Source organism: Rhinolophus ferrumequinum, chromosome 3 (genome assembly GCF_004115265.2).
Source record: "Rhinolophus ferrumequinum isolate MPI-CBG mRhiFer1 chromosome 3, mRhiFer1_v1.p, whole genome shotgun sequence".
Lineage (NCBI taxonomy): Eukaryota > Metazoa > Chordata > Mammalia > Chiroptera > Rhinolophidae > Rhinolophus > Rhinolophus ferrumequinum.
Genome location: NC_046286.1, coordinates 12,150,337 through 12,174,110, shown reverse-complemented (window position 1 = coordinate 12,174,110; position 23,774 = coordinate 12,150,337). Strand labels below are relative to the sequence as shown.

The 23,774-nt window shown below is 37.7% G+C and overlaps 1 protein-coding gene across 4 annotated transcripts in view; it reads right to left on the bottom strand.

Annotated features, from left to right (window-relative positions):
* UBR2 (ubiquitin protein ligase E3 component n-recognin 2) overlaps positions 1–22,990 on the bottom strand; it is a 107,554-nt gene extending 84,564 nt beyond the window's left edge. For 2 of the 4 annotated variants that reach the window (XM_033096838.1, XM_033096844.1), the window contains exons 1-2: positions 22,478–22,968; positions 14,582–14,841 (exon numbers count right to left, since the gene is read on the bottom strand). In XM_033096838.1, the coding sequence (XP_032952729.1) occupies positions 14,582–14,841; positions 22,478–22,555 (338 nt within the window). In that variant the 5' untranslated portion in view covers positions 22,556–22,968. Of the gene's footprint in view, positions 1–14,581; positions 14,842–22,477 lie in introns of all 4 variants that reach the window. The other 2 variants (XR_004422003.1, XM_033096828.1) reach the window with 2 other exon arrangements.
* Between the last annotated feature and the right edge of the window lie 784 nt (positions 22,991–23,774).

Sequence of the window (23,774 nt, the reverse complement as noted above, 5' to 3'; positions counted from 1 at the left end):
TCTTTTATAAAGCAAAGTGGCGTAATGCAAACTCTCAGAAAGCCAGGGATGCCTGTATTTATTTGCCTTTTCGTTACAGCAGTACAGAAGGCCAGACAAGACACGACATTAAAAGGAATGTCAGGAGTGTACTTCTCAATTTTCATTTTGCATTTTGAGTATTTGCATCTTCTCTTTTTTTCGATCTTGCTAGACAATTGCTTTAATAATTTGAAAGATTCAATACCTCAACTTTTTACTTGTTTCATTTTCTGACCACTTTATTTCCTTTCTTCTTTTTTCCTTTGAGTGTTCTCAACTGTTCTTTTTCTAACTTCTGAAACTGAATGTTTATTTTTTATCTTTGAAATAACTGTACTTATACAGAAGTTGCAAAAACAGCAGAGAGTTTCTTTATACACTTACACCTAACGTGAACCAGAGTAGAAGGAAATTAATATTGGCGCAAGGTTATTAACTACCGACCTTATTCACAGGTCATCAGGTTTCCCACTAAGGTCCTTTTTTCTCTTCCAGGATCCAATACAAGATCCCACATTGCATTAGATGCCATGTTTCCTTAGTCTCCTCCAATCTGTGCCAGTTCCTTAGTGTTTTCTTGCCTTGAGTCATGACCACACTTTTTTGAAGAGTCCTGGTCAGTTATTTTGTAGATGTCCCACAATTTGGGTTTGTTTGATGTTTTCACTATTAGATTGTTATGCATTTGCTGAGTGCTTCTCAGAACATCATAACAGGGAGCACATGATGCTGATTTGAGGTCTTATTACTAGTGACTAACTTTGCTCACTTCCTTAAGATGGTGTCTGCCGGGTTTCTGCACTGTCAAGTTGCTACTGTTCCTTTTGTACTGAATTACCTTTGGAGAGATACTTTGTGGCGATGCAAATATCCTCCTATTTCTCCTCAAACTTTCACCCACTAGTTATACAGCATTTACCAATGGATCTTACCTACAATTATTACTGTTATTTGCCTAATGGTGATTTTCTATTTCCCTTATTCCTTTTTAATTATTAATTGGGACTCCTCAGTATGGAAGAACTACCGAACACATCCCTTCTCCATTTGTGTATTTTATTCAAATATCTGGTTACATCAGCATGAACTCATGGATATTTATTTTATTCTATGGGTTACAACTTAACACTACTATTATTTATTTTATTGTTCCAACTGTTTCAGCTGTGGCCACTGGAGCTCTTTCTGGTTGGCTTCTGTGTCCTTTCAAGATGTCCCCTCCTTTCTCATCACTTTCGTACCTTCTAGCAACACAAGATGTTTCAGGCTTAATTTGTATTTTCCTTGTCCCAGCCTTGGAGTCAATCATTTCTCCATGGAGCTCTGACTCCCTTTATTGGACAATGGTATTAGAAACCATTATTTGGGTACCAGGTATGCTCACTGCTATGGAATTTCGTTGTTCCCAGGCTCTTTCAACAGACAGAGCTAGGAGTTGTATGCTTGTACAGCTTATTTTATTTTTTTATTTATTTTTTTTTTTTTACAAAATGTATGGTAAGTGTGTTTTTCCAGGACCCATCAGCTCCAAGTCAAGTAGTTGTTACAATGTAGTTGTGGAGGGCGCAGCTCACAGTGGCCCATGTGGGGATCCCACCGCAACCTTGTTGTTAAGAGCACCGCACTCTAACCAACCGGCCGCCCCACCTTATTCTTTTTTTAATTGGCAAATATTTTAAAAGTATGTTTCCTCCTAAATACTCCTTTAGCTATGTCCCCAAATTTTAACATGTAATGTTTTTATCATTCAGTTGTTTCTAAATTTCCTTATTGAGTTTCTTTTACTTAATGTTAGCAATGTTAGTTTCCAAACATAAAATTCATATAACCTACTCTTTCGTTATTTGTTCGCAATTTTATTGCCTTAAATGTAGTGGGAGAACAATCTGTATGGCTTTGAGCCTCAAGAATTAACTAAGGCTTCCTTTAATGCCAAATATACAAATCACTTTAAAAAACAGATTTTTCTACTTCTCTCATTCCTGTTTGATTATTAATTGGGACTCCTCAGTATGAAAAACTACCGAAAAGATCCCTTCTCCATTTGTGTATTTATTATATACCGTTTTATACCTAAAGTATACACCTCAGTGGTCCTTACTGTATCTACAAGGTTGTACAACCATAACCAACAGGAACATTTGGAGAAATGTCTATTCAAATTCTTTGTCCATTTTTAAAATGGGTCGTCTTTTTGTGTCCCATGTTTTCTATCACAAATTCTATTTGTCAGATATGAAACGCTTCGTATCATACTTTTTGCCTGCTATATATTTCAGTTTTTATTCCTAGTGACTTTCTGTTTTAATACTTTGCCTCACGTAGACAACATTTTTGGATTTTTCAAAATCAAGCTGAGAGGCACTGTCATTATATTTTTATATAATTATAAAGAAAAGCAAAGCCAGAGCCTTGTCCTCTAGGAGTCTATCATTTAACAGAAAAAACAAACGTGTACAGTTATATTACCAGTTGTTAACAGCCATGTTAGTTATGCTGGATTGGCAAAAGCACTCAAGGATCCCTGAGATATTGGGGCTTTGTCAAAAGCAGTCATTTCCAAACTTACTTGATTATGCATCCCTTTTATAAAACGTTCAGCGCATGCACTATCTATCTATATGTAAATGTGTTCATATTTATACATTTATGTTAATTTTACATATATTTATAAGTTATATATACACGCTGCTGTATTAATTAAAGTCTCTTAATTATACTATTGTGTAACTGGAATCTCACATTGGAATGGAAAAATGAGGCAGAAAATATATTTGAAGAAATAACAACCTAAACTTCCCAAATTTGGTTAAGGACATCAACCCACAGATCCAAGAAACTCAAGGAACCCCAAGAATATAAATACAGAGAACACACAGCTAGGCATATCACAGTTAACTTGCCCAAATCCAACAATAAAGTAAAAATTTTGAAGACAGCTAGAGAAAACCAATACATTTCATACAAGTGAACACAGACATGCTAGTGAAAGCTGACATCATCATAAAAAATAGGGGTCAGAAGACACTGGAACGAGATCTTTAAAATGTTCAAAAGGGAAAAAAAGTATCATCCCAGATTTCTACATACAGAAAAATATTCTTTAAAAAAATGATGGGGGGTGGGAGATGAGGGTAAGGGGGATCAAATATATGGTGATGGAAGGAGAACTGACTCTGGGTAGTGAACACACAATGTAATTTATAGATGATGTGATACAGAATTTCACACCTGAAATCTATGTAATTTTACTAACAATTGTCACCCCAATAAATTTAAATAATAAAAAAAAAATTAAAAAAAAATGAGTGCAACTTCCTGTTTCCAGTCCAGCATGTAAGAAGTCTGGAAGTTGTCATTTCGTTCTAACAACAAACTGAAAAATCAACAACTCTCCGTAGAGCTTAAAGACAAGTGAGGTCATAGTGCCAAATACTTCCCCCCAAATTGGAGAAACCAACAGGGGAGTAGACTCACAACTTATGAGAGAGGAAACCCACAAGCACAAAACTACAAAGGAAGCAGTGCTGAGATAGAGAAACCTGAATCATAACTGACGAATTGCTGGACGCTCAGTGTGGACAAGTTTGAGAGATTAAAAACTCCAGGGAGACCACCCATTCATTGGGGATCCCCATACCTTGGAGAGTTTTATTCCCTAGAGTTCTACTAGGTTCTCGCAGTGAGTGTCAGAGAAAAATCGTCTCATGCTTCCAGCAGGGGAAGAGGAAAAGGAACCATTTTGAAATATGCCAGAACATTCTAGTCTTAACAAAGTTGGCTGTTAGAGGAAACTATTTGTAATCACAGCCTAACCCGCTGGGGTTTTATCAGAGTACAATTGACCTGGAAAAGGGAAATACCCACCTTCAGCCCACTGTAGGCGTCCTGTCCTAACAATCAGGTGGCGGAAGTGGGGGAAGGGAGTTACTGCGAGGCACTTGTGAAGTGCACAGTCCACTCACTGAAAGACTGCAGCCTAATCACAGCACTGTAAAATGTGTGATGGGATCCCCTAACTAACGGCCCATTTACAGGAGTTCGTTTGACCCAGTACATGAGTATCATATGCTTGGCTATCAAGAAAAAATTGTAAACTTCGATGCTGGCATTTTGAATCAACTTACTTTCTTGCTCTCCTCAAAAAAAACATAAAAAAATAATAAATTGTAAGACATACCAAAAGGCAAAAAATGCAGTTTGAAGAGACAGAGAGGCATCAAAACCAGCCTCAGACATGGCAGAAATGTTGTAATGATCAGACCTGGAATTTAAAACAACTATGATTAATATGCTAAGGCCGCTAATGGATATAGTAGACAGCGTGCAAAAACAGATGGATAATGTACGCAGAGATGGGAATTCCTAAGAAAGAACCAAAAAGAAATGCTAGAGATCAAAAACACTGCAACAGAAATGAAGGCTGCCTTTGATAGGCTAATTAATAGACTGACATGGCTGAGCAAAGAATTTCTGAGCTTGCAACTATCTCAATAGAAAGCTCTATGACTGAAAAGCAAACAGAAAAAAGACTGGAAGAAAAACAGAACAGAATATCGATGAACTGGAGAACAACTACAAATGGTGTAATGGAAATCCCAACAAGAAAGGAAGAGAGCAAGGAACAGAAGAAATTTTAAAAGACAATTACTGAGAATTTCCCTAAATTAAAGACACAAAATTCACAGATCCAGGAAGCTTAGAGAACAACATGTGGGATAAATCCCAAAAAACTATACGCATGTAGGCATATAATTTTCAAACTACACAAAATCAAAGATAAAGAAAAAAAAAATCCTGAAAGAAGCCGGAGGAGAAAAACACCTTACATAGAGAGATGGGAAGGTAAAAATTAATCTGACTTCTTAGAAATCATGCAAGCAAGAGGAGAGTGAAACATTTAAAAGTAATGAAAGAAAAAAAACCCTCCAATCTAGAATTCTGCTCCTGCAAAGTTATCCTTCAAAAGTAAAGGAGGCAAACAAACAAAAAGTGAAGGCAAACAAGTCAAGACAAACAAAAAACAAAAGTAAAGGCAAAAGAAAAAATTTCTTGAACAAAGTGGACTTTGATTAGTTGTAAATACTACACATTACAAATTCTAGGGGAACCACTGGGGAAAAAAGTGTAACTGATATGTTATGAAAGGAGTAGCTATATTAAAATCTGATAAAAATAGACCTTGAGACAAGGAATGTTACCAGAATAAAAGATATTGACATTTCATAATGATAAAAGGGTCAAACCTCAGGAAGTAACAGTAATTATAAATATCTACCTATGTGTTTAATAAAATAGCTTATAGATACATGAAACATAAACTGATAGAATTAAAAGAAGTAAATACACAAATCACATCTGAAGATCTTAACATCCCTTTCAGTAATTGACAGAGCTAGTCAATAAAATCGTAAGTATACAGAAGAACTGGATGGCACTATCAACCACCTTGTCCTAACCTATACTCGGAGTATTACATCCAACAACTGAAGAATATACCTTTTCAAGTTTATATGGAATGTTTAAGACTGATCATATTGTTGAGTCATAAAACAAGTCTCAATAAATTTCAAGACTGAAATGAAACCTTATAGAACATTTAATTGTGTTAGAAATCAGTTACAATATGGTATCTAGGAAAGCCCCAAATATTTGGAAATTCAACAATGTAAATAACATGTCGATTAAAGAATAAAATATAAGCATATTAAATCTAAAATAAGTAGAATAACTAAAGCAGAAATCAATAAAACAGACATAAGAAAAATTATTGTAACCAAGCCAAGAACCGATTCTTTGAAAAGATTAATAAAACGGATAAAAGAGAGAAAACATGAATTACTACTATCAGAAACGAAAGAAAGAGGGGACATCACTATAGATACCAGAGACATCAATAGGATAAGAAAATATCATGTACAACTTTATGTCAATAAACTTGACATTATACAATGAAACATATTTCTTGAAAATTAAGTTACCAAAATTGATACGAGATAATACTATTCTGAATAACTCTAATAAGTAACAAAGGAATTTAATTTATCATCAAAAACTTCCTCCAAAGAAAACACCAGATCTTGATGGTTTGTTTTACTAGCAAATTCTACCAAGCATTTAAGGAAGAAATCATACCAAATTTATACAAATTCTTCAGAAAGTATAGGGAAAGAGATTACTTCCCAATTCATTTTATAAGGTCAGCATAACTGATATTAAGATCAGACAAATAAATTTTAATAAAATGACAGAATGGTTTATTTCATGGAATACAAACACAGAAACCTTTAACACATTAGCAAATTGAATCCAGCAATACATTCAAGTGGGGTTTATCTCAGTAATGAGAAACATTTGAAGAATTACTCAATGCAATCACTAATGGAATGAAAAAGGAAAACGATAATTTCAATAGATGCAATAAAAGGACTTGACAACATCCAATAGTCATTTATAATAAAATCTAAAAAAAACTCAACAAACTAGGAACAGAAGGGAACTTCCTGAATGAGATAAAGGATATGAATGAGAAAACGATACCTAACGTCATACTTAATAGTGAAAGACTGAATGCCTCCCCCACTAAAAAACTGGGAACAAGGTAAAGACGTCCCACTTTCACCAGTGCAGTAAGGCACAAAAAAGAAATAAAAGGCAAAAAGATTGAAAAGGAAAAAGTAAAACTGCCCATTCAGAGAAGACATGATTATGTAAAAATTCCAAGGAAGGAAAAAAACAAAACAAAAACTACTTAGAACTACTAAGTGACTTCAGTAAGGTCACAGGATACAGTTGAATATCAGAAACCAACTGTATTTCTTTATACTCACAGGAAAAAAATGGAAACTAAAACTAAAAAACATACCATCATAAAATACTCAGGAATAAATATAACAAAAGGGGTGCACAACTTTTACATTAAAAACTGTAAGACATTGCTAAAAGAGATTAAAGAAGAAAACCTCAATAAATGGAGAGATACGAGTATAAGAAGTTTATGGATTAGAAAACTCAACATTGCTATGTCAATTCTCCCCAAACTGATCTATAGATTCAATGCAATCCAAACAATAATCTAAGCAGTCTTTCTTAAAAATAAAAACTAACAAGCTAATTCTAAAACGTATAAATGCAAAGGACCTGAAACAGATTAAAAAAAGGGAACAAAAATGGAAGAATTACACTAATCAATTCAAGTCTTACTATAAAGCTACAGTAATCAAGATAATGAATGTGCTTATTAGCATAAGAATAGCCATATCAATAAAAGTAATAGATTAGAGTGATCTGAAATAGACCCACATTTACAGTCAAACGGTTTTTCATAAAGTACCAAAACAATTCAATGGGAAAAGGAACAATGGTGCTGGAACAACTGGAAATCCACACGTAATAAACAAACAAAGATCAACCCTGACACTTCAAGTCATATAAAAAATGAGTTTGAGATGTATCATAGACCCAAATATAAAATCTAAACTTCAAAGGAAACAGAGAATCTTTGCCACCTGGGAGAAGGCAGGCATTTCTTAAACATCGGAAACAATCATCACAAAAGAAAAAAACTAGTAAATTGAACCTCATCAAAATTAAAAACTTCTGTCATCAAAAGACACCATGTAGGCAGGACACCGACTGGGGGAAAATATTCACAAAAATGTCTGAAAAGGGGATCAAACATATGGAGATGGAAGGAGAACTGACTCTGGGTGGTAAACACACAATGTGATACATAGAGGATGTATATTACAGGATTGTACACTTGAAACCTATGTAACTTTACTAACCACTGTCACCCAATAAACTTTAATTAAAAAAAAAAGTATGACAAAGTAAATGTATCCAGAATATATAAAGAACTTCAAAACTCAATGATAAAGATGAACAATCCAATAGAAAATGGACAAAAGACTTGAACAAAAACTTCAGAAGTCAGATGATGAGCAATGAGCACATGTAAAATTGCACCAACATCATTAGTCATCAGAGAAAATTAAAATCATAATGAGATACCACTACACAGAATGGCTAAAATTGAAAAAACTGACAATATCAAATGTTGGTGAGAATATTGAGCAAGTGGAACTTTCATACATTACTGGTGGGAATGAAAAACCATTTTGGCAAAAGTTTTGGCAGTTTCTTACTAAGTTCAACATATACCTGCCCTTTGACCCAGCAGTTCCACTCCTAAGGATTTAGCTACGAAAAATTAAACATATGTCTACAAAAAAACTTGTTTACAAATGCTCACAGCCAGCAGCTACTCTATCAGTGAAGAGTGTTCACTGTATTAGATTCCAGTCTAGAAAGGCCGAACTTCATGGTGTCTTGATATTCCTAAAATGTGTCATAAAAAGCTAAAGGTTTTTAATAGCACAAGATTTATGTTACTTGGTATATTAAGCACATAGAAGTATGATTAAATACAGAATAATGCCTAATACTTTAACATGTTGCATTTCAAATAATGTTGGCATGAGCTGATATGATTTATGATTTAAATTACTATTTTTCTTTCCTTCACATTTTTAGAATTTTCACTAAGAGAAGGGAATGAGCCGCTCAAACAAAAGATCATAGAAGCTTTACTCATGATCGCTTCAAACTGGAAAAAACCCAAACATTCATCACCAGGACAACAGATTAAGGCAATTTACAGTACATTCATACGGTGGACTACTACTCAGCAATAAGAATGGAACCAATTTCTAATAATTATAAAATCCTGGATAAATCTGATAGACATTGTACTGAGTAAAAGAAGCCAGGCACAAGAGTACGATTTCATTTCCATGAAGTTCTAGAACAGGCAAACCTAATCTAAGGGGAAAATATCAGAATAGTGGTTATGTAGGAGCTGAAGCTGGGAACAGGGGAATTTCTAGTCCGATGGGAATGTCTTGTATCTTGACAGAATGCGAATCACATGAGGTTCACTACTGTCAAAAACGTACAATTAAGACCTGTGCCTTTAGAAATATGTACAATTTCACTTAAAAAAACTCAAATAGGGTACCAACAGGAAAGTTTTGGTAATATAAGCCTGAGTTTCCTTACCTGAAAGGATTACCCCATAGCAACCTATTCATAGTTCTACTATTTCCTAACACAGACAAAAGCATACATGTAAAGTTGATATTATACCCCACGTACTTCTATGTTCAATCCTGCATGAAACTGGGGCAGAATAAAAATGATCATAAATCTCCAAACCAAGAATATAAGACTAATTATAAAAAGTTATAGGCATCCAGACTAGATTATCTAGGAGATACCAACCGCCCACCTACTGTCATTTTCCCAGGTAGGAGAAAGTATTGTAGACAAGGGAAATTCCAATATACTGAAGGCCACAGTGACAGCACACAGCATTGAAATTCTACTTCTAGGTATTTACCTTGAAAAATAGATGTGTACAAATATGTACAGGGTGTTCTTCACAGCACAGTTGGCTACAGGAAAAATACCCTGGAAATTCAGGGTAATTACCCTCGGGGATTCAAGTAAATTACGGCCTGGCCTTACTATGAAACACAGCAGTTAAAACAATGATGTAGATACGGACAGGGAAATATCTTTAAGACAAATTGTGAAATAAAAAAAAGCCACAGTTACAGTATATATAGTCAAATTTCATTCATGTATCACATCCACGATTAGAGGTAGCTAACATTTTAAAAACTAAAACAGCACTGATTTCGATTTCTGGACTACTCACGTTAAAAAGAAACAGTCTTAAAATAGAATTCTGCTAAAAAGACATCAAGTCTTCCAAGTTTTTTAAAAAGCAAGAAACTGAATACACAACGTTTCTTACTGGACATAAGGGGGCTCTTCCATATTAGAGCTTTTTATTTCCAGACAGAAGGAATAAAACCCCCTCTGCTTGAGACGGCTCAGTAACTTATCTGAAGCCTAAGTATTTGGTTTAAAAAATCTTACATATCCAAAATGGGATATGTACAGAACCATGAGCAACACCCAAGAAAGTAGCTGGTTTCTAATAAAAGCAATATTGCCACTAGACAAGTATGGGCTAGACAAGTATGGAAACGTGCAACAAACAGGAATACTCCAGCTATTTAACTAAAGTAGGAACAGCAAAATAACATCTTTAAAACTGTCCTCTGTATTTTAAACAATGTAACAGACATTTGCTCAACAATAATTGCTGAGCACCAAGTATGTATGAGGCACTATAATACGTGCCAAACACCTGCAATTGGGAAAGAGTGGTTTATAGAGCAGCCTAACTGGATAATGATGGAGAAAAGGGTCCAGGTCAAGTCCCTAATTCTGCGTCACCAAAAGCTTTCTCCAGACCACGTATGATTTTTATTTAATATTCTTTGCATGTACTTGGTGGTACACAAGACAGTATTGATTGCAACCTGATTTTCTGGTTAGGAATCAGAGGGCTACTGTGTAGTAGTTCCCAGATTGCTGAGTTACGGGGACCAGGAGAATGACCAAAAAAAGGGCTGCTAAGTTTTTTTCTAAGAATATTAAAAAACAAAACTACTTAATTAATTGCCTTGGTTTTATATACTAACATTTGAACAAAGAATCTCAGAATTTAAGAACTAAACAAATTTAGCTCTAAGAAAAACTCAGTCATTTTCCTACTTTTTCCCTCATTTTACTGAGTGAAAAATTCGTAAAACACCAGTATTTGAGAATCAAAGAAAGATGAAGAACAAGGACTTTAGAGTCAGAGAGCCCTGGTTTCAATTTGTATGACTGCAGGTAAGTCACTTAAACTGCTCTGAGCCCATGTGCTCAGAAGTTTACAGAAGGATTAAACATGATTATATGTAAAGAAAGCACTTAGCATTCAATTTGGTGCCTAGGAGGAGCTTAAGCTGCAAGCACAAGCACCTTTCACTGTTAAAATTAATTTTGGAACTTGCACTTCTGGTTATGACAGAATAACTGGTACTGAACTAGCCCTCCCACTGTATACAATCATGAAACTAGATGAATACACGAGGCAACTATCTCCAGGCATTGAACAGGTAGCACGAGACTGCAATAACTAAGAGAAGGGAAGCTCCTGAGGTGACTGAGCGCCGTGAGGGCTCTGCCCCTCACTGAGGGCGTAAGTTCCACCTGTGGCACAGTGAGCTAGTCTAAGCAGAGCAGGACGAGACTGCTGAGCTGAGACTAGAGTCGGGGGCGGTGAAACAGCAAGAAGCCCTGGGTAAAGGCACCAGAAAGGTGGAACCTGTGCATAATGGGAGGGACCAGAGAGGGGCGGACGTCTATGTGGGGGTCGCCAGTAAATGAGTTCTTGGCTGAGGGTTGGGCTGCCCACGCATAGGGAGCCACTCTCCAAGTTTACTGGGGAGTGGCTGCTGTGGAGCTGAGAGTGCCACAGAGATACTAGAGGACGTTGGAATTCTGGTCCAGGCAGACATACAGCCGAGATACCAGAAAGGCCATGACTTGGATTAAAGACCATGCATCTTACAGTAAGACTCATTTTATATCTGCCCCAACAGGAGGTGAAGGGAGGCCACCATGGCCCAGCACAGGGGGTGGAGCCCAAATGGGATAAGGAGGGCTACCCCAACTACACAGAGTTGTGCGGCAGTAACAGCAAGAGAATGGGTACATAAAGGGGAGTGATCAAATAAATAAATAGTTTAGGATGAGAATCAGGTTCATCACAGAAGGGAGTTACAAATATGCACAGGGAGAAAACGAGAAAGAATCCTATGGGGTTGGACTGGAACTGGAGCGATCAACGTAAAAGCATGGTTTTCACTAACTCTTTCAATATGTGTCTATACATAGATACGAACATAGATCCACTGAGGACCTGGGATTAGTGACATACCAACAGCAACAGTCCTACCTGTATCTTATTTCTACACACTAATCTCTATCAAAAAGGAACCAGGCTCCTTGCAGAAATGGTTGGCTTCAGAGCTGGGGAAGGGAAAAGTCCAACATGTACCCAAAACATCTTGTGTCGGAAAGAAAAAGGAAGTGCTCAAAGAACAATGGGGACATGAAAAAGAATAAAGACGACAGCTTGAAGGACCTTCCACTGGTCAAATCTAGAACAATTTGAGCACAAGAATAATGGGACTCTATGAATACATACTGAGATAAATAAATGAATAAATTGAATGCTTGATAATAAACAGGATATTTAATAGTCTCAAAATACTCCCCACAAAATACTGATCACAGAGGGGAAAAGAGTAACGGCACAGTGGAGAGGTCTTGCAGTATCCCCTTAATCAAGTGATCCAAATTAATATCCCCAGTTATCGAACAAATCAAAATCATATGCTACTCGATAAGGTACAATGAAAACAGGTGATTTCTGTGATATTCCTGTGAAAGATGCAACCTGAATCTAATCATGAAGTTTACTAGACAAACGCAAATTGACAGACATTTACAAAGGAACTGGCCTGTAATCTTCAAAAGTGTCAAGATCATGAAAGTCAAATAAAAACTGAGGAAATGCCCCAGACTGAAAATTAAGGCATGACATACATATGCATGCTTTGAAATTGGTTCCTTTTGCTACAAAAGGCATTTCCGAAATAACTGAACCTCAGTTTCCTCATCTGTAAATTATGAGGTTAAACTATCTCTATTGCTTCCAACATCAATTAAGGACTCAAAGAGACTTTTGTAAAGACAGACAAAAAACTAGATCTAACAGTCTTTCAATATATAAAAATATCTCTATTGGTGTTCTAACCATGCTCATAAAGACTACCATGGCTGCCCAGAGGCCTTCACCAAAATTAAGCTTATTAGTCTTACAGGAAATAAGACTTGGGGAAAAAATGTTATACAATGCCTCTATTAATAGTACATCCACACAATCTAGCTATATCAGCTGAAATGAACTGATGTCAAAATTTTGTTAGAGAAAGGAAAATTTAGCCCAGTATATATAACGTATCCCCTTTTGTATGTATGTTTGCATGTATGTATGTTTGAAATAATTATATATACAGGCCTTCATATGCATAGATAACTTCTGGAAGGATACATAAGAAAATGTTAATGATTAGTTCTGAGAAATAGGAATAGAAAGTCATAAAGAAGACAGGCATTTTCCTCCTTACCCTCTACCCTTGTATCCTCAACTCTTAACAATTAAAACAGAAAAAAAAAGTCAAGTCATCATAGCAGCAAGAAGCACATACGTATAGCACCCAGATCATGGTTTCTAACTACTGTTCTCAACGAAAAGGAAACTCCTTGCAGAAATGGCTGTTTGAAACCTAACCTACACATGTAGCCTAGCAGGTAACCTGGCATAGATTAACCTTTGTTTAGAGTTTATAACTTTGCCTCGCTTAACCTGTAACCCCACTTAGATCACTCTAAAATTTTAAGGTTTGTGTAATGCTACCTTGTGCTTTGTTGAACGTTACACAGAAAGACCAACATTTAGTCTGGTGTTTATCCATACCGATACCCTGACACTGACGTGCGCTAGACCTGTTTCTCAGGAACAAACCCAGAATGTATTGCAGGACCAGAGGGTAAACCAGCTGAAATCGCCTGAGACCAGCTGGAACAGCCTGAAGGACCCTCCAGGGACCTCATGAACTTCCCTCATTACAATACTAAAATCTCCACCCAGGGGCAGAGATCTTCCGCCCTTTTTGAACATGTGATATATGTATAGCCACGTTTCCTGACTGCACGTGCGCTGGAATGTCCCCACCTATACATGCAATGACAAAGCCTACTACCTTGATGTTTATGCCTGATTTCCAGCGATAAAGATAGCTTAGATGCTTTGTTCAGGGACACACTGCTCTGGGAATAACCCCAGTGTGTCCTTCCTTGCTGCCGCGCAATAAAATTCCTTCTCATAAAATCATCTCGGCGTTGTCCTTTGGCTGGCAACTACTAAGCATTAGGACCCGGTTCGGTCCAGTACCATGATTCTACATACGGGTCAGAGTACATACAAAGTGAGCTGTGAACACCTTGAGACAGAAAGCAAAGAAGCACTCAAACACGAATGAAGGAGTACAAAAAGGACAAAGAAGCTAGCTAGTGTGATGGAGCTCCCACAGGCCAAATTTGGGATAATCTGAACATCAAAAAGAATAACTATCAAGAAAAGCAAGGAAGTGATTATTACAAGAGTCAAGGCAGCAGTTAATTATGGAGTGGGAAGAAAGCATACAGGTTTCTGGAATGCTGGTGATGTTCTATTGCTTGACCTGGAAAATAATTACTTGAATATTTGTTTCATAATTATTTATTACACCATACATGTTTGCATATATATATATATATATATATATATATGATATATGATATATATATATGATTTTTTGGCACCCCCAATATATATGACCTGTATTTACCTTTTGTTATTGGTATATATTATTACAATTTTAATACACTTTTTCCTTCCTTAAAGGAAACACATTTAATACATTTTTGGGGGCACCGTGTGTGTGTGTATAAAATACTTCATAATTTTAAAACAAAAAAGTAAGGTTTCAGGGGAAAAAATGTCAAGTAAAAACAAGAGCTTTTTAAAAAGAAAATTACAGCACTTTACCTGCAAGAGTATGTAGGCTCTCCTACTTTAAAAACACGACCACAAAGATGAGAAGGTTTGTTGGCTTGTTCAAGTTTTGGAAATCCAAATGCGGGGTCTTCACCACAAAGGTACCATTCCATTGGGCCCAACAGAACATGCTGTGCCAGCATGTCTTCCTTCTGTGGAAAAGGGTTGGGACCCCTGCAGTAGATTTTGGGTACATAGTGGGCTAAATGCTGGTACACTTCTCTTGTGAGGTCAGTTGCTTGCAGCCATTTCTTTAAAAAAAAAAAAAAAGAAAAATAAAGTTTTAAACCATGTCAATAAACTGCTAATTTAGAATAAATCTACTCTATTTTCTTTTAGGTACAAAAATAATAAGAGTCTTATGAACTATTTTGGTGACAACACTCATCAATGCTATGTCTTCTTTCCAAAAAGGGTAAAATTTAGAACTTTATTAAAATGCAAAATATTTTAGAATTCTACTTTGCTCAAAGCGAAAGTAAAATTAAAGTGAAATGAGCCCCTCCTCTCCTCGACTCCAGAAGCAACCCTCTGTAGGCAGTACAGGAAAATGACAACATATCATCATAGAAGACACTAGCCATTGAGCCCATCTGACTTCCCTAACACTTTTTTCAAATTATATTTTTTCTTTTCAATTATTTTCTTCAATTATTTTCTGTTACAGTTGACATACAACAGTATATTAGTGTCAGGTGTATAACACTGTGATTAGTGATTTATTCCTTACGAAGTGATCGCCCCAATATTCTGATTGTGACTTGGATTCTCTTGTCAGTTTGCTGACAGGAAGAGCACACAGTGAACACGAACAGCCAATACATTAGTTATATTTCTGATTAATAAATGACATAATGCATCACTCTTTTATGAATGTCAAGAGACTCTGTTCCGTCAATTATGCGTTCTTTCCCTTATCAACCTCCCTATAATCACTTTCCTTTGCTCTCCCCGCTAAAAACAAACCCAAACAGCCACTTTTCTGTCCCCAAACTTTTATGTTCAATTACCTGTGATAATTATCCTTAGATCCTTAACAGATACCGTAATATTGTGACTTATAATAAGAAAAATATAGATTTTGGTCTTCTTTCCATTCCTGGCACAAAGCTCCTAAAACTCTTGAACAAATATCCTGATGAGTGGGATAAAGGTGAGAGGAGTCTTTTGTTATTCCTAACTATCCCCTTAGGGGAGCTGGTTGCCAGGGGAACCAACCTAGTGATTAGAAGGTTGAAACTTACAGTCTCTACCCCCAACCTTGGGGAGGGGAGAGGCTGGGGACCAAGTTAGTGGTCAGTGATTTAATCAAGCATGTCTACATGAGGAACCTTAGAAGTCGGGGTTTAGAGAGCTTCTGAGCTGGTGAACACACAGAGGTGCTGGCACAGGGCATGGAAGCTCTGCACCCCTTCCCACATACCTTGCTCGATGCATTTCTTCCATCTCGCTGTTCCTGAGTTGTATCATTTTCTAATAAACCAGTAATCTAGCAAATAAACTATTTCCCCGAGCTGTTTTAACAAATTATAAAACCCAAAGAAAGGGTCGCAGAAACCCCCGATTTATAGCCAAGTCAGACAGAAGTTGTGGGTAATTTGAAGACACACTACTTGCCACTGGTATATTAAGTGGTGAAGGGGGCAGTCCTGTGGGACTGAGCCCTTAATCTGTGAGATCTAATACTAACTCAAGGTGTATAGTGTCAGAATTGAACTGTAGAACACCCACTTGGTGTCTGCAGAAAATTACAGAATTGCTTGGTGTGGGGAACCCCCCCCCCACAGACACACATATTTGATGGCCAGAGTATTGGTGTGTGCAGAGAGAAAGAGAAGCAGCAGAGTTTTTCCTTTCAAACACCAACTCGGTATGTCCAAAATTGAAATGATTCCTCACCACCACCAAACACCCACCCCGATTTTCCTCATTTCCCTATTTTAGATATCAGCATCTACCCAGAAAACCTGAAAATCTTCCTTCTTCCTCACTCCAACATCCAATTAAGTTTGTCTATTAGGCTTCTTAAACATTTATTGAATCTATTTAGTTCTTTCCCTCCACCTCCACAGGCACTACCTTCGTCTAAACCCCTCACTGGATCTTTCACTAGGATTAATGAGTGCAACAGTGTCCTAGCTGGTGATCCCCACTAGTCCCACCCCTCTACGGTCCATTTTCCAACTTCACTACCAGACTGATTCTTGCAAAATGCCAATCTGATCATGTCATTCAGCATCCCCTTGTACTGAGGACCAAGTCAACTCCCCTGACATGTTTACAAGGTCCTTCGCCTGGTATCAGCCTCTCCTGTCTCCTCATCCTGACCTGCACTGGCTCCTCTCTCTCTGCTATTTTCTACTCTTTCTTCAGATCTCAATTTATGTTTCACTTTCTCTAAGATGCTTTCTCAGCTGATTCCTCAACCACATCCTCCATTTCCATATTCCACCCCCGGCTCCCAGGTCTAAAACAGAACCTGGCCCCAGTGGGCATTTAGCAAAATCTGTTAACTGAATGACTATAAATACGTTTATACCACTTACTGTCACATAACACTGATACTGCGGAAGATTCTCCATGTGGTTTTAATGAAAGCAAAGATAAAGCAGATCCAGGCCTGCAGCCTCTACGACTAAATCAAATAAGCCCTATGTAAAGCATCCTTCAAACCACCTCCTTTCTTAAGTCTCAAGTCTTTTCCCTATAGTCTTATCATTTAGCCCTGCCTCCCCTGCCAATTCTGTCTATACGGTTATTTGTGCTCCATACTACTTTTGTAATTGCAACTCATTCTGCCTCTAAATCAAATAAAAATTTTAAATAAATAAAAGAAATGATTCACTTCTACAAAAATACAGTTAACTGAACTAAGTTATAGGTCCAGTGTTTACCTACGAATTACAATTTAAGTTCCAAATCACATCCTCCACAAAAAAAGTTTACATTCAAGTGATGTCTAACACCCTAAGACAACAGTATAAGAATCTTCATGTTACTATTACTTGTACAATCTTCAGCCCACTTTCTCCCTTCTAAAAATAACGCATAAAAAGAGATTTTAAGTATTCAGGAGGTGGTATATATTAACTTTCTAGTCAATTTCACATTTCAGAGAACTTCTACTAAAAATATAAAAATCTTGTTCCTAATTTATAGGACTGGTTGGAAGCTTATGACCAAAAAACAGTGAAAAAGTTTGCACCCCTAAAGTAAAACTATCTTTTCCAAATGTTACTTTGTTGTGTTTACTTTATGCAAGGAGGAAATCCAAATGTTACTTTGTTGTGTTTACTTTATGTAAGTAGGAAAGAGATTAAACTACTCCTAAACAGCACTCCTTGGAAGACAATTCCACAGGTTTAAGGAGTCTCTGTCCATTTAGAGCAGTGGCTCTAATCTAAATCTCTTACACACACACACACACACACACACTTCAGTAATTATAAAAGAACAAGGGAAAAAAGTCATCAAAGTCAACAGTAAAAGGCAGAGTCATCAATCAACCAACAATCTAGAATCTAATACTTTGAACTAAAAAGCCCTTTCTGGGTCACATCCAAGGGTAAATGTCCAGTTTTTCATCCATTGTCAGCAAATAGGAATGTAGTCAAATTATCCTAAACAATTTACTGTTTATGAATGAAAACTTAAGCACTGGGATTCCAAGAATTCACCTCCGCGATCTAAGAATGTTGCTTCAGGTAATTTTAATTTACAACACATTTAAAAGGTTTTATTTTAAAAAGCAATTTTCGTTTTTCTTATATTTTATGGTCCCATTTCTCTTAAAACTTCAGTTTTGCAGAATTTTAAACCAGGAGAAACAAAAGGAGATGCTTTCCAGAAGAAATTACATTGTTTTGTGGCTCCAACAACACTGGCAGGTCAAATCTGTTCATAGATTTCTCAAACAAAAAATTCAGAAACTATATCAGCATCTGGTTAAGAAAGAAAAAGCAGCCACCCCATATAAAACACATTAGTAAAACAAGCATTTCATTCTAAATATCATTTATTATATGCTATTATAAATTATTAACAAGACATAAAAATATGGTTCAAGAAAGGCAGGCATATGCTCCAAATTCAAAACCATGGAATAGATTTGGGATCTATTACAGGCATTTTAACATCATTAAATTTAAACAATATATAAAGCAAAGTACCTTTACATGAGAATTCTATACCAGATACATTGAATTAGTAACTGCAACAGCGTAGATTAAAAGAAGAAAAAAGTTGTGAAGAGAAAGCAAGCAGGAGGAAAAACTTTCTGGCTGCCTTTCAGAATAATGGCTCACGTAGTTCTCAAAAGAATAAATTCTATAGCTTTTCATATTAATTCTCACTAACATAAGCTAACTGTAAGTATTCAACATGAAAATTACTGAGATTTCCAATTTGGGTGCGTGTAATAAGCACTATCTTATTAGAAGTCCTCCTTAGGGAAGTAAAGAAACTGTCAACTCATTCCACTAAAGTAAACATGTTATGACAATGTTTCCAGGAGCTTTCCTCTTTTGAATGCTAAATTTAAGCCTTGGAATAGAGAGCAACTACCATCAACATAAAAAGGAAAGAATCCCTAGAAGTTAGCCTACCTAATTATTACTCTATAGCCAATTAAAATTGTATCCTTTAACCACATTTGATTTTGCTCTCAAACAAAGATAACATGTTAAGTTCATCGTAAAATAACAATCGCTAGTGCTGAAATAGAGTTCTGGGGACTACGTATACTAATAAAAATTTAAACAAGTCATATTATGGATTCCAGAAATGAAGTAAAGGCAATCACAAATCAAAATAATATGAAAGTCAATAATAAAAGACAAAAAAATCTCATTTGAAAATAGACAAAAATAAGAAATGAAATATCCGAAGAAGATATACAAATAGCCATTAAGCTCAAGAAAGGACGCTCACCACCACAGTCAGGAAGGAAATACAAATCAAAACCACAATGAGATACCACTTCACACCCAACAAATGGTTATAATAAAAAAGACTGTAACAAGTGTTTACAAGGAGGTGGGGAAATCTACTGGAGCTCTCCTATACTTCTGGTAAGATATGTAATGATGCAGCTACTTTGTAAAACAATTGAGAGGTTCCTCAAAATGTTAAGCACATAATTACCATATGACCCAACAATTCCACTCCTGGGTATAGGCCCAAGAGAAATAAAAACATGTCCCTACAAAAAATTGTACACAAATGTTCACAGCAGCACGATACATAATATCCAAAAAGTGGAAACAACCTACATGTTCATTAACTGATAGATAAAATATAGTATATGCATACAATGGAATATCATTTGGCAATAAAAAGGAATGAAGTATTGATACATGCTACGTGAATGAATCTTGAAAATCTGGTTAAGTGAAATTTACAAGAAATGTCCTGAATTGGAAAATCTATGGAGATAATTGTGTATTTGAATTACATATAAAATTCAAACATTTTAAAGCAAAAAAATAACCAATAGATACAAACCTACATAAAACTTCTATAAGAATATGTATTTCTTTAATACTCGGGGAAAAACGATATATTAACTTCTTAAATCCTAATCATCCACTGGAACACATTATAATCAAATCCATGGGAGCATGCAACGTAGACTTGAGAAGTGTTGGGAAAGTCATACTTGTGGAATCAATTCTACCAAGAAAAAGAGAAAACTGAGAAGGGAGGGCCACTTTAATATCCTAAACTTAGTTATTGATGAGAACACTTTTATCTGTGAGGCATACTAGTTAAAAGTCTTTCTTCCTCATAATAGAAGAGAAGCAGTGTATAAACAAAGTGTGGGGAAAATGACACTAGTGCTTATTAAGTAATTTTAAATAGATGTGATCCCAACAAACTACCAGTAACAGAGGTCTAAAGGCTGCAATAGCTGCTTTCTTTACTCGTTTACCCTCTCTAGAATTTACTTCTAACCTGAGAAAACTTTATTCATTCATTTTAATTTGTGATAAAGAGCCATCCTGGAGCCTAGGCTAAAAGAATCGTTTTAAGTGTTACGCTGTTTTAACTAAATACAGACAATAAACCCTTCACAAAGAAAGGCCGGGTTATGTAGCTGGAAGAACCTTACGTTTTAATATTAGTTTTCAATCTTCTTTAAGGAATTTTGTTAGCCTTCAGACTAAACATTTTTTTTTCATCTTTTTGTTCAGAAAACCATTTAAAAGTAAACAGCAAAAGTAAAACGTACCTCCTCACAAACTCAAATTAGGTCCAAGTTAATAAATTTTTATTGCATTTCCCTTGCTGCATCTGCTTGAGAATTTCACTGCACAAGAACTAGGAGCATTGATTGGTCTCTGCCACAGATCTCATCAGGAACCTCAACAAATTGCAACTTGAATCACTTGGTTGGTAGTTTGCACTTTTAGAATTGGGAAAATAAGAGTGCATAGCCTGTATCACTGGGCCAACACTCACAAAATTCGATGGAAGTAAAAAAAAAAAAATTACTTGGAGGTAAATCACAGATTGGATCTCAATAAGGATCTTAATAGGGGGCCACAGGGATAGAGAAAATCCTGATTACCATTTTACTGTTTACTTGTAACACTGCTTTCATTTTCTTTTCCAAATCTCTGATAAATGAAAGGCTGGTGGGGACTGAAAAGCCTTGGGTTATTGCAATATTAAGCAGCAAGTAAATGAAAACAGACCTAGACTAAACAAGTTGGTTTAAACAAAACAAGCAAGGGCTTTTCACCTCTCCTGTCACTTATTCCACTCTGACTTTAGTGTCCTCATCAATTCACCCAAAATAACTTCTCACTAGCTCCACAGTGCCCCACTAAAATTTTGTTCATAACATTCAAATTGTTGACTTATGTTCAAAGGTCACTCCCTTCCTAGTAGCTTTTTAAATCCAAGGCTTTAGAGGAGGGGCCGAAGTTGTTTTGGTCCATTCATAATCATTCGGGACAATCTGTTCCAATGGCTGATCCCAGTTCTTGAAGGCAGATGCCATCGAGTTTATTCAAGTAATCATTGTACAACTCTGTGCCTTACACAAGCACGTTCATGTTACAGTTTCAGTCCAATACTGGGTTGGAAAGGTTTAAGTTTGGAGCATAACTGCTCCCGCTATGCTGTGACCAAACCTCACATTACTAACTTCTGTAATATTTGGTGAAAGCTGCTCTCCCCAAGTTATATAACGTTTGTTCTCCACCCAACGACCCCCAACTCCTAGAAGAATGATATTTTGGCTCTCCCAGCCTCCACTACTTTCTTCCCCTCAGTCGAGACACGGCTTTCCGCACATTCATCAGTGCTGTCGCCTGAGCGAACCGGCGTCCACACGCACGGACGAGGGGGACGAGGGACAACTGTGTCGCCTGCATCCTTTGATGCTCAGGGCCGTCCCGGAAACAAAGTAGGGGCTTGGTGAAGGCAGCATGTTTCGGTGGAGGAGCCCAGGCTCCGCTTATCTCAGGAATAGGCATCACAAAGATAAAGGAGGACGGCTGTACCCCAAACACCAGGAAGTGCCTTTCCCTGCCCTATTCCAGGACCCGGCATACAGGGCAAAAGCCCTGTGTTGGGGACTTAAGGGGACTGTGGGGGGAAAGTGGGATAATGGAAGAGCTGTTGGTTCTCCTGGGCAGACAAGGAATGTAAAGGTGGCTGGTGCACAGAGCAAGCTGCGGGCTAGCCGAGGATAAAGAGGGGAAGATGGGGAAGGATCGGTGGCCTCCCCCGGCTGCTCCCCAGCAGGGGAGGCCGGGGAGCCCCGCGCAGTGGTTACCCCAAGTGAGAGCCGGGGCCGCTCCAGGATTTCCAGGAGTCGTTTCCTCCCACGGGGCTCGGCCTGCAGGGGACAGACGTCCCTGCCCGGGTCCCAGCACTCACCCCCGCGGTCTCCTCAGCCGAACATTCCAGCAAACTCCGGTCGATGGCCGGAACCTCCGGCTCCAGCTCCGACGCCATCTTCCCTCCTCCTCCTCCCCAGCGCTGACGCCGCTACCGCCGCCCCAAGGGCCGCGGCCTCGCCACAGCCCCGGCGACCGATATCGCCTCCTCTGCCCCAGGCAGTCGGTCCGGAATCGTCCAGGCGGCGGCGGGTGGAGAAGCCGGGAGAGTAAGTAGCGGGAGGTAAGCCGGCCAGCGAGGGACGGCGGCCCCTTGCGCTCCCTCCCCGGCTCAGCGCCCAAGAAGAGTCAAGTCACTGCCTTGTCCCTGCCCCGGGGAAGGACACGGAGCACCACAGGCCTGGCACTCGCTCGCTGCTACCGTGTCCCGCACCGGGAAAGCGGCAATAACACCCAAGAGGGGAAGCAAAGTTTTCTGGGAACTGTAGTCCGCCGCGGCACAGCCAGGAAGCAGCGGAGCCCTTCCAGGCTACGCCCACGAAGGCCTTGTGTGAGTTGTAGTCCATCTCCTAACGAGAGAACGGGCAAGGGTCGATGAGCGGGCGGGGCTTTTCTATTATAGAATCCTGGGACGAGAATAATGGAAAGAAGCCACCACCTGGGAAAAGGCGGAAGAGCAAGGTATTGTGGGAACTGTAGTTTTATTCCCCAAAACCCCATTTGTTCATTTTTGTAGCCCCAGATTCTAGGGCAGTGCCTGGCACGTGGTGGACACTGGAGTATTTTTCAAAGCCTCGTATATGGTATATGGTAGGCACTCAAATACTTCTCGGATAATTGAATGAATTCCATTCTACTCCTATAGTTCTAGATCCCTGTCATTCATCATCCCGTCATCCTTTAGACTCATCATCAAGGTGAACATTACCCTGGTTTGTGAAGGTTTTAAAACATATTTAATTGCTATTAAAGAAAACATTTCTGAACAATTTGGTTATTACCACTTATCAAAATTTATTACAAATCTTGCTGCAAAGGAAAGGAGTCTAGCAAACCGATTCTAAGTTGTATTCTTGATAGGAACGTTTTACAGAAATAGATAATCCTTAGATTAGATACAAAAGAAAATTATGTTTGTTTAGAGATAATTAGGCTCAGTCTTGACTGACAGTTGGATGAGTGGATTTCTTAGAACAAGTCTTCAATTCCCTTAGAATTTATCAGGAAATTCCTGACATATTTTTATCAGGCATGCTAATTTATTCTCGGAAGGAAACTGTGAATTACATTAGGGGGAAAAAAAAATTCTGAGTCAGTCCAGGTTTGGGACATGTTTC